The sequence below is a fragment of the Hyperoodon ampullatus genome, assembly GCF_949752795.1.
Source record: "Hyperoodon ampullatus genome assembly, chromosome: 15".
Taxonomy (NCBI): Eukaryota; Metazoa; Chordata; class Mammalia; order Artiodactyla; family Ziphiidae; genus Hyperoodon; species Hyperoodon ampullatus.
The window spans coordinates 43,529,205-43,543,670 of NC_136928.1; the positions used below are offsets into that span (position 1 = coordinate 43,529,205).

A 14,466-nucleotide genomic window follows, 5' to 3' on the forward strand; every position below is an offset into this window, starting at 1 on the left:
GACACATATTAATCAAACTATCAAAAATTAAATACAAACAAAAAATATTAAAAGCAGCAAGGGAAAAGCAACAGATAACATACAAGGGAATCCCCATAAGGTTAACAGCTGATCTTTCAGCAGAAACTCTGCAAGCCATAAGGGGGTGGCAGGACATATTTAAAGTGATGAAAGGGAAAAACCTACAAACAAGATTACTCTACGCAGGGCTTCCCCAGTGGCACAGTGGTTGAGAATCCGCCTGCCAATGCAGGGGACATGGGTTCGATCCCTGGTCTGGGAAGATCCCACATGCCACGGAGCAACTAAGCTTGTGTGCCACAACTACTGAACCTGTGCTCTAGAGCCTGTGAGCCACAACTACTGAGCCAGCGTGCCGCAACTACTGAAGCCCGCACGCCTAGAGCCCATGCTCCACAATGAGAGAAGCCACTGCAATGAGAAGCCCATGCACCGCAACGAAGAGTAGCCCCCGCTTGCTGCAACTAGAGAAAGCCCGCATGCAGCAACGAAGACCCAACACAGTCAAAAATAAAAATAAATAAATAAATAAATAAAATAAAAAGATTATTCTACGCAGCAAGGATATCATTCAGATTCGATGGAGAAATTAAAAACCTTTAGAGACAAGCAAAAGCTAAGAGAATTCAGCACCAAGAAACCAGCTTTACAACAAATGGTAAAGGAATTTCTCTAGGCAGGAAAAACAAGAGAAGGATAAGACCTACAATAACAAACCCAAAACAATTAAGTAAATGGTAAAAGGAACATATACATCGATAACTACCTTAAATGTAAATGGACTAAATGCTCCAACCAAAAGACACAGACTGGCTGAATGGATACAAAGACAGGACCCATATATATGCTGTCTACAAGAGACCCACTTCAGACCTAGGGACACATTCACACTGAAACTGAGGAGATGGAAAAAGATATTCCATGCAAATGGAAATCAAAAGAAAGCTGGAGTAGCAGTTCTCATATCAGACAAAATAGACTTTAAAATAAAGACTATTACAAGAGACAAAGAAGAACACTACATAATGATCAAGGGATCAATGCAAGAAGAATATATAACAATTGTAAATATTTATGCACCCAACATAGGAGCACCTCAATACATAAGGCTAATGCTAACAGCCATAAAAAAAGGAAATTGACAGTAGCACAATCATAGTAGGGGACTTTAACACCACATTTTCATCAATGGACATATCATCCAACATGAAAATAAATACGGAAACACAAGCTTTAAATGACACATTAAACAAAATGGATTTAATTGAAATTTATAGGACATTCCATCCAAAAAGAACAGAATACACTTTCTTCTCAAGTGCTCATGGAACATGCTCCAGGATAGATCATATCTTGGGTCACAAATCAAGCCTTGGTAAATTTAAGAAAATTGAAATCATATCAAGTATCTTTTCCGACCACAATGCTATGAGACTAGATATCAATTACAGGAAAAAATCTGTAAAAAATACAAGCACATGGAGGCTAAACAAGGCACTACTAAATAACCAAGAGATCACTGAAGAGATCAAAGAGGAAATCAAAAAATACCTAGAAAAAATGACAATGAGAACACAACAACCCAAAACCTATGGGATGCAGCAAAAGCAGTTCTAACAGGGAAGTTTATAGTAATACAATCCTACCTCAAGAAACAAGAAACATGTCAAATAAACAACCTAACCTTACACCTAAAGCAATTAGAGAAAGAAGAACAAAAAAGCCCCAAAGTTAGCAGAAAGAAAGAAATCATAAAGATCAGATCAGAAATAAGTGAAAAAGAAATGAAGGAAACAATAGCAAAGATCAATAAAACTAAAAGCTGGCGCTTTGAGAAGATAAACAAAATTGATAAACCATTAGCCAGACTCATCAAGAATAAAAGGGAGAAGACTCAAATCAGTAGAATTAGAAATGAAAAAATAGTAACAACTGACACTGCAGAAATACAAAGGAACATGTGAGATTATTACAAGCAACTACATGGCAATGAAATGGACAACCTGGAAGAAATGGACAAATTCTTAGAAAAGCACAACTTCCGAGACTGAACCAGGAAGAAATAGAAAATATGAACAAACCAATCACAAGCACTGAAATTGAAACTGTGATTAAAAATCTTCCAACAAACAAAAGCCCAGGATCAGATGGCTTCACAGGCAAATTCTATCATTTAGAGAAGAGCTAACACCTATCCTTCTCAAACTCTTCTAAAAGATAGCAGAGGGAGGAATACTCCTAAACTCATTCTATGAGGCCACCATCACCCTGATACCAAAGCCAGACAAAGATGTCACCAAAAAAGAAAATTACAGGCCAATATCACTGATGAACATAGATGCAAAAATCCTCAACAAAATACTAGCAAACAGAATCCAACAGCACATTACAAGGACCATACACCATGATCAAGTGGGGTTTACCCCAGGAATGCAAGGATTCTTCAATATACACAAATCTATCAATGTGATAAACCATATTATCAGATTGAAGGATAAAAACCATATGATAATCTCAATAGATGCAGAAAAAGCTTTCAACAATATTCAACATCCATTTATGATAAAAACTCTCCAGAAAGTAGGCATAGAAGGAACTTACCTCAACATAATAAGGTAAACCATACATGGTTTGCCATATGTGACAAACCCACAGCCAACATCGTTCTCAATGGTGAAAAATTAAACAATTCCCACTAAGATAAGGAACAAGATAAGGTTGCCCACTCTCACCACTATTATTCAACATAGTTTTGGAAGTTTTAGCCACAGCAATCAGAGAAGAAAAAGAAATAAAAGGAATCCAGATAGGAAAGGAAGAAGTAAAAATGTCACTGTTTGCAGATGACATGATACTATACATAGAGAATCCTAAAGATGCTACCAGAAAACTACTAGAGCCAATCAATGAATTTGGTAAAGTAGCAGCATACAAAATTAATGCACAGATTCTCTTGCATTCCTATACACTAATGATGAAAAATCTGAAAGAGAAATTAAGAAAACATCCCCATTTATCATTGCAACAAAAAGAATAAAATACCTAGGAAAACACCTACCTGACAAAAGACACGTATGAAGAACACTATAAGACACTGATGAAAGAAATTAAAGATGATACAAACAGATGGACAGATGTACCATGTTCTTGGATTGGAAGAATCAACATTGTGAAAATGACTATACTACCCAAAGCAATCTACAGATTCAATGCAATCCCTAACAAATTACCAGTGGCATTTTTCACAGAACTCGAACAAAAAATTTCACAGTTTGTATGGAAACACAAAAGACCCCAAATAGTCAAAAGAATCTTGAGAAAGAAAAACGAAGCTGGAGGAATCAGGCTCCCTGACTTAAGACTATACTGCAAAGATACAGTAATCAGGACAGTATGGTACTGGCACAAAAACAGAAATATAGATCAATGGAACAGGATCGAAAGCCCAGAGATAAACCCATGCACATATGGTCACCTTATCTTTGATAAAGGATGCAAGAATATACAATGGAGAAAAGACAGCCTCTTCAATAAGTGGTGCTGGGAAAACTGGACAGCTACATGTGAAAGAATGAAACACCATACACAAAAATAAACTGAAAATGGATTAAAGACCTAAATGTAAGGCCAGACAGTATAAAACTCTTAGAGGAAAACATAGTCAGAACACTCTTTGACATAAATCACAGCAAGATCCTTTTTGAACCACCTCACAGAGGAAGGGAAATAAAAACAAAAATAACTAATGGGACCTAATGAAACTTAAAAGCTTTTGCACAGCAAAGGAAACCATAAAGAAGATGAAAAGACAACCCTCACAATTGGAGAAAATATCTGCAAATGAAGCAACTGACAAAGGATTAATCTCCAAAATATATAAGCAGCTCATGCAGCTCAATATCAAAAAAACGAACAACCCAATCCAAAAATGGGCAGAAGACCTAAATCGACATTTCTCCAAAGAAAATATACAGATTGCCAACAAACACATGAAAGGATGCTCAACATCATTAATCGTTAGAGAAATGTAAATCAAAACTACAATGAGGTATCACCTCACACCAGTCAGAATGGCCATCATCAAAAAATGTACAAACAATAAATGCTGGAGAGGGTGTGGAGAAAAGAGAACCCTCTTGCACTGTTGGTGGGAATGTAAATTGATACAGCCACTATGGAGAACAGTATGCAGGTTCCTTAAAAAACTAAAAATAGAACTACCATACAACCTAGCAATCCCACTACTGGGCATGTACCCTGAGAAAACCATAATTCAAAAAGAGTCATGTACCACAATGTTCATTGAAGCTCTATTTACAATAGCCAGGACATGGAAGCAACTTAAGTGTCCACTGATAGATGAATGGATCATGAGGATGTGGCACATGTATACAATGGAATATTACTCAGCCATAAAAAGAAACGAAATTAAGTTATTCGTAATGAGGTGGCTGGACCTAGAGTCTGTTATACAGAGTGAAGTAAGTCAGAAAGAGAAAAACAAATACCGTATGCTAACACATATATATGGAATCTAAAAAAAAAAGGTTCTGAAGAACCTAGGGCCAGGACAGGAATAAAGACACAGACATAGAGAATGGACTTGAGGACACGAGGAGGGGGAAAGGTAAGCTGGGACGAAGTGAGAGAATGGCATGGACATATATATACTACCAAATGTAAAATAGATAGCTAGTGGGAAGCAGCCACATAGCACAGGGAGATCAGCTCTGTGCTTTGTGTGCACCTAGAGAGGTGGGATAGGGAGTGCAGGAGGGAGACACAAGAGGAGGGGATATGGGGATATATGCATATGTATAGCTGATTCACTTTTTTATACAGCAGAAATTAGCACTCCATTGTAAAGCAATTATACTCCAATAAAGATGTTAAAAAAAAAAGAACACTGGGCTAGGTGCCAACTTAATAAAAAAATTGATTCTGTTAATTTAAGAATTTAATAAATATGAGTCATATATACATATATTATTAAAAGTCTATTTCACAAGATGGCAACATCTTTGGGGTTGAAAAAAAAACAACACTGGTCTACTGAGATCTGAAACATACAAATGAGGATCTGAACATCTTGCTGCATAGCAGACCAGAAGCATTAGCATCAACTGGGAGCTGGTTAGAAATGCAGGATGTCAGCCCTCACCACCAGACTTGCTGAATCAGAATCTGGATTTTATTAGTGAGTGCTTGGGTGACTCCTATGCACAATGATATTTGAGAAGAACTGTTTGCTGTCAAACATTTTAATTACATTTAAGTCCAATCCACATATGACAAATCAAGTTAAACCTACAAGAGGAGGCTGACTGATGAAGATGTGTAGGTCTGCTGGCTAAAGGATAGCTTTCCATGCCGCTCCAGCTTACTGGGGAAAGAGTCAGTTCCAGAAGCAGAGTCAGCAAGGTAACCTTCCCAACAGCTTGCTTTTTCTTTTTTGTTGGCAAATACATCATCTACATTGCAAAGTTATTGAGATCCACATCCTTGTGGGTAGGAGAGGCCCTAGAACAGCCCTGCTTAAAGATGCTGCCATGGGGCTTCCCTGGTGGCGCAGTGGTTGAGAGTCTGCCTGCCGATGCAGGGGACACGGGTTCGTGCCCCGGTCCGGGAAGATCCCACATGCCACGGAGCGGCTGGGCCCGTGAGCCATGGCCGCTGAGCCTGCACGTCTGGAGCCTGTGCTCCGCAACGGGAGAGGCCACAACAGTGAGAGGCCCACGTACAGCAAAAAAAAAAAAAAAAAAAAAAAAGATGCTGCCATGCAACAGTTTTTCACTTACCACAGTATAATCTACATTCTGATTGACTGTTGGTGGTAGAGCCAATATAATTCTTTATAAGAGAGCATACTCCAGTGTAATGTTTTTCAAGCAGTGATCCATTATATAGTAACCATATTTTAAAAATAACATCATGGTCATATATTCTGAACTAAAAAGAGAATCATGACATGACAATAGCAAGTATACCCATAACAATAACTGAATGGAATATTTGTTACTGTCCTGGGATATCTAGGACATATGGTACCAAAACCCATGAGGCATTAATGACCTGGATGAGAAGTACTATGACCTTGGTCTTTCTCTGGATATCTATACCAGAATTCTGGGCACACCAAGTTCTTTCTCACCCTGGTGCCGTTGCACATAACCGCTCTTTCTCCATCACATCTTCGCTTACCTACCCCTTCTCATCCTTCAGATCTCAGCTTAAATGCCATCTCCCTAGACAGCTGCTCTGGAAACCTTATCTAAGGTAGCTCCCATACCCCCACTCAACCCAGTTCCCCTCCAAGGCCATTCCCTCGTTAGTACTTATCACAATCTATTGATATATTCACCTTGCTTTCTTGTTCATTCATTGTTGGCTTCCTCCACCAGAATGGGGGCAAGAACTTGGTCATGTTCAAAGCTGCACCCCTGCATCTGGTACATTCTAGATGTGAAATGAGTTTTTGATGAATAAACAAATGAAAAAGAGTAAAATCTACCCAATTTAGAGAATAAATAAATCTTAATAAAAAATCACCAGACTATAGCTTATTAACAATAATAACAATAGTAAAATCATTTATGAATAGACTGTAAGCTTCCATCAAAACCTTTCACTACATGCTCATGCCAATGAACAGAGCAAGTAAGATCCAACAAATAGCGCAGATGGTACCACTGAGTGACTTCGCTTAAGTCTCTTTCCCTCTCTGAGCTGTACCTGTAAAATAAAGGCTATCTCTCAGAGTTGTGGGTGAAGGGATTTCTCTGTGTGTGTGTGTGTGTGTGTGTGTGTGTGTGTGTGTGTGTGTGTGTGTAGTGCCTGGTACAGAGCAAGCACTCAACTCAATACAGGTTTGATTCTTTATAGTTACCCCCATGCTTCCTTTGTTCAAACTGGTCAAGGGACTGAAGAATATGAAATCACATCTCCAGGCCTTCATGTGAACCTGTTTACCCAACACTCCAGGCCCAACCATGGCTATTACAACCCTCTCTTCAAATTCAACAAGTGCAATTGAGTGCACCTGCAGCACCAGGTAATTTTAGCCATGTCACAATTGAGACTTAACAAATTTTTTAACAACATCTCCAGCAGTTCGTTGTTTCAGGTCATTGCTTCAAAGCTGGTGATGTTCCTAAGGTGAACTTGAACACGGTTCCATTTCTAAACAGAGTTCTAGTGATCTGCTTCAAATATCCTTAAATAAAGCACGAGGTTGAAAAACAGTTACAAGGAATCACAAACTTACTGAGTTCTGGTTAGAAACAAGGCACGATGGTAGGGACCACAGTAACCGAGAAAAATAAAAAAGTGTGTAAAGCAGTGAAGTGATAGCTCTGGGTTTTGGAATCAGACTGACTTGGGTTCCAATTCCCATTCTACAATCTGCTAAATAGTGACCATGGGCAACATCTTTAACCTCTCTGTGCTTCAGTTTCCTCACCAGGAAACTGAGGCTAACCACAGTACCAACGTCACGGGGTTGTCGAGAAGATGGAAGAGATAAATCTGTACGCACATTTAGCACTGAGTCTGCACTCAGGAAATGTTGGCTCTGATTATTAAATTCATTCTCAGCCTCAAGGGTCTTACATATATTTACAAATGAAAATATTCAGAGTGAAACAACTAAATTATATATATATATATATATATATATATATATATATATATATATATATATATATATATATCAAGTGAGCAGCATCGGTCACGAAAGATGTAAAACTTTAGGAGTGCAAGGCATTCCTTCATCTAAGGCGCCTCTTCATCTAAGGATGGTAAAAGGTCTCATGGGAGAGGTGAGATTGAAATGGATGGGGCCATGCAAGACGTAGATACAAATAGGCTCCCTGCGGCGGGCACTTCCTATCTGCCAAACACTGTGGGGAACCTTGTATGTTATCTCCACAAGCTACAAGTTAGGTACTTCTAAACCTCCATTGCATGTATGAGAAGCTATTTTACTGATGATAGTTGAGACTCACAGAGGTTTAGTAGCTTCCCCAAGTCACCCAACTGGTGGCACATCTAGGTTCAAAATCAGGTCTGTCTGACCAAGCCCATGCTCCCACCACTATGCCACTGGGGGAAAGGGATCAGGAGAAGAAGGATGAAGGGGGAGATAAATCATCCCAGTGTGAGACAGGAAAGAACATAGTAATCTTATTATATGGCAAGTGGGAAGCAAACAATTTATGTTTCTTTTTAAAGAAAAGGAAAATGAAGGTAGAAAGGTGGGTTAAGACCAGGGAGAATGGAAAACTCAGAATTTTGGACTTCAGACTATGGACAGTGAGGAAACATTTTTTTTGTCTTTGGTGTATGTGTGTGTTTTTGATTAAATACTGTACTACTACTATCATTACTAAGAGCATTTATTGAGCAACAATTAAGGGCCAGGCCCCATGCTAAACTATTTGCATACATTACTTCTAATAGTTACAATTCTGCAACTTAGGTGTTGTTATCCACCCTTTCACAAACAAACAAGGCCCTGAGAGGTCAAGCCACTCACTCGGATGCCTCTAGTAAACAAACAGCAGAGTGGGTTCAAACCCAAGTGGGTGTGAAATCAAAGTCAGCGCCCTTTCCCCTAAAATGGTACTGCCGAAAAACCGCCCTTGCAACAGAGAGCTGAAAAATAAGAGAAATGAAAAGGGAGACAGGGGACTAGTCAGACGCAAAATAGGGATCCAGAGTAAGGAGAGAAATGTCTCAACTGGAGTCACTGTGAAAATGGACGGGAGGTGACAGAGAGCAAATGTGTTCATGACCTTTTCTTTCATTTGCTCCAGTACTGTGTCATGGTCTGCTACCTGCAGCAGAAACCAAGTTAGTAATTATTCCTGCCTGTATACTGTCCTTACCTTCAAGCACTGATTTGAGTGTTGCTTTAATATTTATTTGTCCCACCACAATGTTATCAGAGCTAAAATATGGCATCATCTGCTAATCTGTTAACTGTATTGAAGTGTAGTCATTCAAGAGAATAAAACTAAGCCTCCACATCCAATAAATCACATTATGCTTCACATATTAACATCTTAAAAAATCTGACTTAAACACATAGTCTGTCAAATCAGGAGGAAACATACGCTGAACTCTAATGAGCTCTGCCAAATCCTACAGTATTATTATTAAAGTTCATCATGATCTCAGAGATGACACGGGTTTCTAAAATGGAGTGTGGTATCAATATTTGTTGGACTGCTTTCTAGTTAATATTCTCGGGAAAGTAGCACAATAAATAAAACAGTGGGAAATGTATGCATTATGAATATATCTTTCAAACTAATGCAAAAGCTATGTGGACAATTACTTACATTATCTTGTTTGATGGAATCAAGAGTTAGAAGTTTTAATATTTATGTCATGATTCCAAAAAACCCCAAACATTTCTGCACTAGTATTTTAGCTTTAGTCCTCCTCATTCAATGAGAAACATCAATATTTTAAATAGAAAATCAGTAGTATAACTGGCTATAGAGAAATGAGTTGAAATTCATAAAGATAAAAGAGTACAAATTTCCTTTCCATATATACAGTTAATACATTAATATTCCTAACATTTTACAATACTAATTTCAAACATCTAGTATGCTTCTGGGAATAAAATTATGAAGGAAATGGCACTTAAGAGTCCCATATACTAAGGCTAAAAACAAATATTGCCTGTGTACTACCTTCACCGGAAAAAGATATTTACATATAGAAGATAAAGCAAAATAACAACATAAACATTCTACATTCTCTAATTTTACAGCTCTTAATTATATAATGATCTGTGGTCTGTGTTTTTTAATCTGTTGGACTTAATTTTATTCCTATGTGCAAACACATACATGGATATTAAAGAACTCTGCTCACCTATACTCAGACCCAACCAAATATCATCGAAATTTAGCAATAAAGTCCTTTCTCTGCAGGCAGCCTTGCTACTATGTCACTGTAAAGCATAAAGATATAATTATCTCAATAAAAAGACCAGAAGCTAAATCACCTTTTTTTCTTTTCAAAATTGAAGCTCCTTGCAAACGCAGTTACACAAATAACTTCATTCACCTTATCTTCAAATCTGAGTGTTTCTTCAACTAAGCCAGATATCATCACATCCCCACTAGTCCCATAGCCTGTCATAACAGTGGTTCACTGCAACTCCACCCTTTTCCCACCTTCAGTTTCAACAGTGCATTTAATTTTTTTTCCTATTAGAGAAAATAAATTAAGATTAGGAGTTCAAATCCTCAAAGTAGTTCAGTGAACTGTCATATTACTATTATTTAACCGCAAGGAATTTTCTGTTTAATTGCCACTCTCTCCCTTCCCCCAAAGGACTACAACTTATTTTGATGGTGTTAATGGAAAGCACTGCATTAAGAAAGAGCAAAAACATAATGGGTTTTAATTTTTAAACATCTAACCTTTTCACGAGTCACTGTTAATCATCTGCACCTGTGACTTTAATAATCAGTTCAGCAATGACAGAAGCAAAATCACCAGGATGGGACTAGGTAAGGATGCCCCAATCACAACCATTACCATAGCAGGGAGAGAAGAAAGCTATTCTGTCATATGTGACATGAAGAAAGTTTTACATGTCAGTTCCACCCAATCTTGAGAACGGTAGAGCTCCTAGTACTTAAAATCTTCATCTTCTAAAATTCAAGATTTTTTAAAAAATATATCTCACTGCATTTTCAAATATTAAGTTTTTACTTTCTGTAACAATTTTTTCAACTTTAGGGCTTGGGGGGAAAGAAGGCTCCAGAATACAGAATAATCACAACACTACAAGAGGGGAAAAAGCTAGTTTTTAAAAATCATTCTTCCCACAGAGACATTAAGACCATTATCATTACACCACTTAACCATTTATTTCATTATGAAAGGAAACAAAGCACAAGTGGCAATATTCTGAAACGTGATGTTAGTGTGTTCTGCATCAATGAACACACGAGTCTGGAAGGTACAAATATGGTCTCTGTCAGTTGTAGTCCATCCTCAGCAAGTCACTTTCCCTGTGGGCTGAGGCTCCCATATCATGGAAATCTTCCCTAACTGCTGAAGGCTGAAAAGGATTCCCTGTGAACAGCATCTGGACCACACCTTGTTTGGTCACACAAGAAGCTGACAAGGGCTGGAGGAAAATGCGTCTGGTCCAAAGATTAGAGGACAGGGCCAAAAATCAAAATATACCCTTCTACAATTTAATAAGGAGGACCCCTAAAATGTCTATTCATCCAGTTTTGTTCTTCTAATCAGTCCCGCCATCCACTACTAGATGTTGGCCATTCTGTGGGCTGGCTGGTAGGGTTTTGTGGTCCAGCAACTGCCAGCCTTTTATAACCTCAGTGATGGTGTGGAAGCATCCATAAATATGCTTTTTGGCACTAAGTCAGTACCAAGGGAAATATTAGAGAACAAACTCCCCACCCACTGCAGAAATTTCTTAGTTTCAAAGCATCTGGAATGAAGATCCCAATTACCCTTAGCAAAATTTCTTTTAGGGTTGTTGTTTTTTTTTTTCAATCCTCTTGCTTGCTGAGGAACCTTCTAAAGAGCCCCCCAAAGATGATACCCACAGTTCAGGTTATTGGACCTACATTTTCCTAGTTAGGGAGGGAAGGAGAAGTGTTTGATAGTTTACCCAGGATCCTTCCACTTGTAGCAGGAATGAACACCAAAAAAGCATCAGGACACTTAACTCCTTAGAGATTTAAAAGCCTTCCGGAGGAATAAAGAGAAATCTCTTCCTCCTCACCTGCACCCCCTACCCTGCTTCTGCCCTAGCCTTAGAATCCGTAGCCCTTCTGTAATTCCATGAGGTTCCAGAGAGACTCCTTTATTCCATGGGGCTTCCGGATCTGACCCCAGGAAAGCCCAGTTGGTCATCCTTCTCCTCACCCTTCCAACCTTCACACCCAACCCCTCCCCACCGCCCCAGGCCACCTCCTTACCTGATAATGTCGTCGTTGTGTCCCAAGAAGAATTTTTGGCTGTGCTCGCGGGTGCTGTAAACCACCCCAACGCCAGCCACAAAGTAGACTACTTCCTTGCCGGCGGTGTAGTACAGGTTGTTGCGGCACTGGTGACCCCGGTACCCGTACACCCACTCCAGCCGGAGCTGGCAGCTGGGAGCTGTCCGATCCGCCATGATAAGCTGACCCCACTCGCCCCCCGGTCGCTCCGCGCGCGGGTCCGTGGCCCCTGGGCTCCGGGTCTGTCCTCGCCAAGGCTTGGGATGCGGAGGACCTGCAAGGGCTCAGCGTGCAGTGCCGGGCGCTGATTTCCGCGGCGACGCACAGACACAGACCAGCGCGCCGGCCGCAACCATCATCCGCCGCCGGAGACGAGCCGCCAGGTACGCGGTCGCCAGACCCCGCCGGGCTCTCCGGCTCCCTCTCCACGGGAGAGGCGTCTTCTGGGGCGCCAGCACTCGCGCGCGCACGCCTCACTGCACCTGCGGGCTTCGGCCCCCGTGAGAGCTTTTTGGGAGGGTCACCCGCCTTTTAAATCATGGATCTGCATATCCAAACACTGATTACCAGTTCGCTCACTGAAGTTTGCTGTGCCTGGGGGCCTCGCAGCAGGCAGCGGGATTTATTCTGTGACAGCTTTAATTTGATAAGGAACTCGAGAAAGCTTTGCCATCGCCATCCTTGGATCCGAAACTGACAGTCTACATCCAGGATGCGAGAGTGAGGAAGAAAGAAACAGATATTTTGCGTAAGTCACCCAGTCCAAGAAAATGATCCCCAAACAAACCAAGTTTTTAAAAATTTGTCAACTATTCCTCCTCTCTCCCTCCAGATCCATCTTTTTAATGATATGAAATATGCCCTAAATGCTGCTGGCTGGTGGCTGCCGATACGATTTGAAAGAACATTTGCTGCAAGAGGGAGGAGATATGGGGATATATGTATATGTATAGCTGATGCACTTTGTTATAAAGCAGAAGCTAACACACCAGTGTAAAGCAATTATACTCCAATAAGGATGTTAAAAAAAAAAAAAGAACATTTGCTGTTTCCCCCATTAAGCCAGGGCAAATATGCAACGGTCATTTTTTAGATGCTCCAATTAGTTAGTTGTCGTGTACGTGTTCATAATTCATATCCTCCGTGAACCGTCTCTTGGCCGAGAAAACCACAAGAACTTAGCAGCTCTCACTAATCAGCAACTCCAATTGAAAGCGCCATAAAAAGATTTTTCTGAATCGGAGGAAACTGAGACACTAGTGCAGCTAGAGGTAGAAAAGCTCAACCTACAAACGCTCCCGGTCCAGAAGAAATTAAATAATTAACAAGTGACCAAAATCTTGTCCCCTCTCCCCAGGAAGGTCTGCGCTAGCTATGGGGTCCCGCAGGCGCAAGGGTCACGCCTCTAGCCCGGCGTGGGGCGGGAGCGCCCGAGGAACCACTGGGGACGGCGAGCCCCCACATACGCGCACACACATCCCAGGCATTGGTCGCTGCCGACCTGAGGGATGCCAGCCCCAGGGGACACCCCGGCCCGCGCACAGTGCAGCCTTTGCAGCGTCCTGCACTCCTCCCACACCCGATCCAGGCTAGCCTGCGGAGCATCCCGGCTCTGCCGCCTCTAACCTCTGCTCTGAGCGGGCGCCGCGAGCACGTCCTGGATCTCGCACGGGCGAGCGAAATCCTCTGCTTGCCCCCCCTTCCCAATCCTTCCCCGCCTCCCGCACCCGAGGACGGGCTTCGTCACTGGGGCGTCGCGAGAGACAGGTTCTTCCTCCTGCCGAGGCTCCGGGGGCGGGGCCACAGCGCCGCTTTCGGGAACCGAGGCTGCGGGTTACTAGGCGAGATCTCGGCGCTTGGAAACGGCGATGCCCCAGAGCGCTGGGACCGCCCCCTCCTTCCACCGCCCCTGTAGGCCCCTTCCTCCGATGCATCCTGGGAAATGTAGTCCGTTCCACGCGGGCCCGGGCAGGGAGCGCGCGGGGCCGGACCACAAGTCCCAGGATTCCGCGCGCCCAGAGTGGGCCGTAGAGAGGCCGTTAACTGCCTCCGCGATGCTTGCGGTTCTTTGCTGAGCTGAGGAAGGCGCACCAAGGGCGACCGGTGGCTAGCGCCCTGCGTTACCTAGTGACTGAGGCTGCCGGCCCGCGTGCGTGTGTATCTAAAAAGAAGAGCAGTGGAGCAGGAATAGAGACCATACCATCTCTACGGCCCACGTCGAGAATTTCTTCTGTACCTGTCCCTGATAGCTACTGTAGCCGACTCAAGCCCAAGTTTGTTTCCCACTTCAGTTTTACTTTTTATTCAGATGGATTCTAACCTGTTAAAGTGCAGTAATGCCGCGTTTAAGAAAAATGCTGGGGATGTGGTCTCACTTTGTCCTAAGAACCAGCGCCTTCCTATGAGCTGCTTCATAAGACTTGGGTAGTTAAGGATAACCAGATTGTGC

The 14,466-nt window shown here is 41.7% G+C and overlaps 1 protein-coding gene across 3 annotated transcripts in view; it reads right to left on the minus strand.

Annotated features, from left to right (window-relative positions):
• EML6 (EMAP like 6) overlaps positions 1-12,193 on the minus strand; it is a gene marked incomplete at its 5' end in the record, with an annotated part of 331,290 nt that extends 319,097 nt beyond the window's left edge. For all 3 annotated transcript variants that reach the window (XM_079720647.1, XM_079720646.1, XM_079720645.1), the window contains one exon: positions 11,997-12,193. In XM_079720647.1, coding sequence (XP_079576773.1) covers positions 11,997-12,193 — 197 coding nt within the window. The remainder of the gene's footprint in view (positions 1-11,996) is intronic.
• Between the last annotated feature and the right edge of the window lie 2,273 nt (positions 12,194-14,466).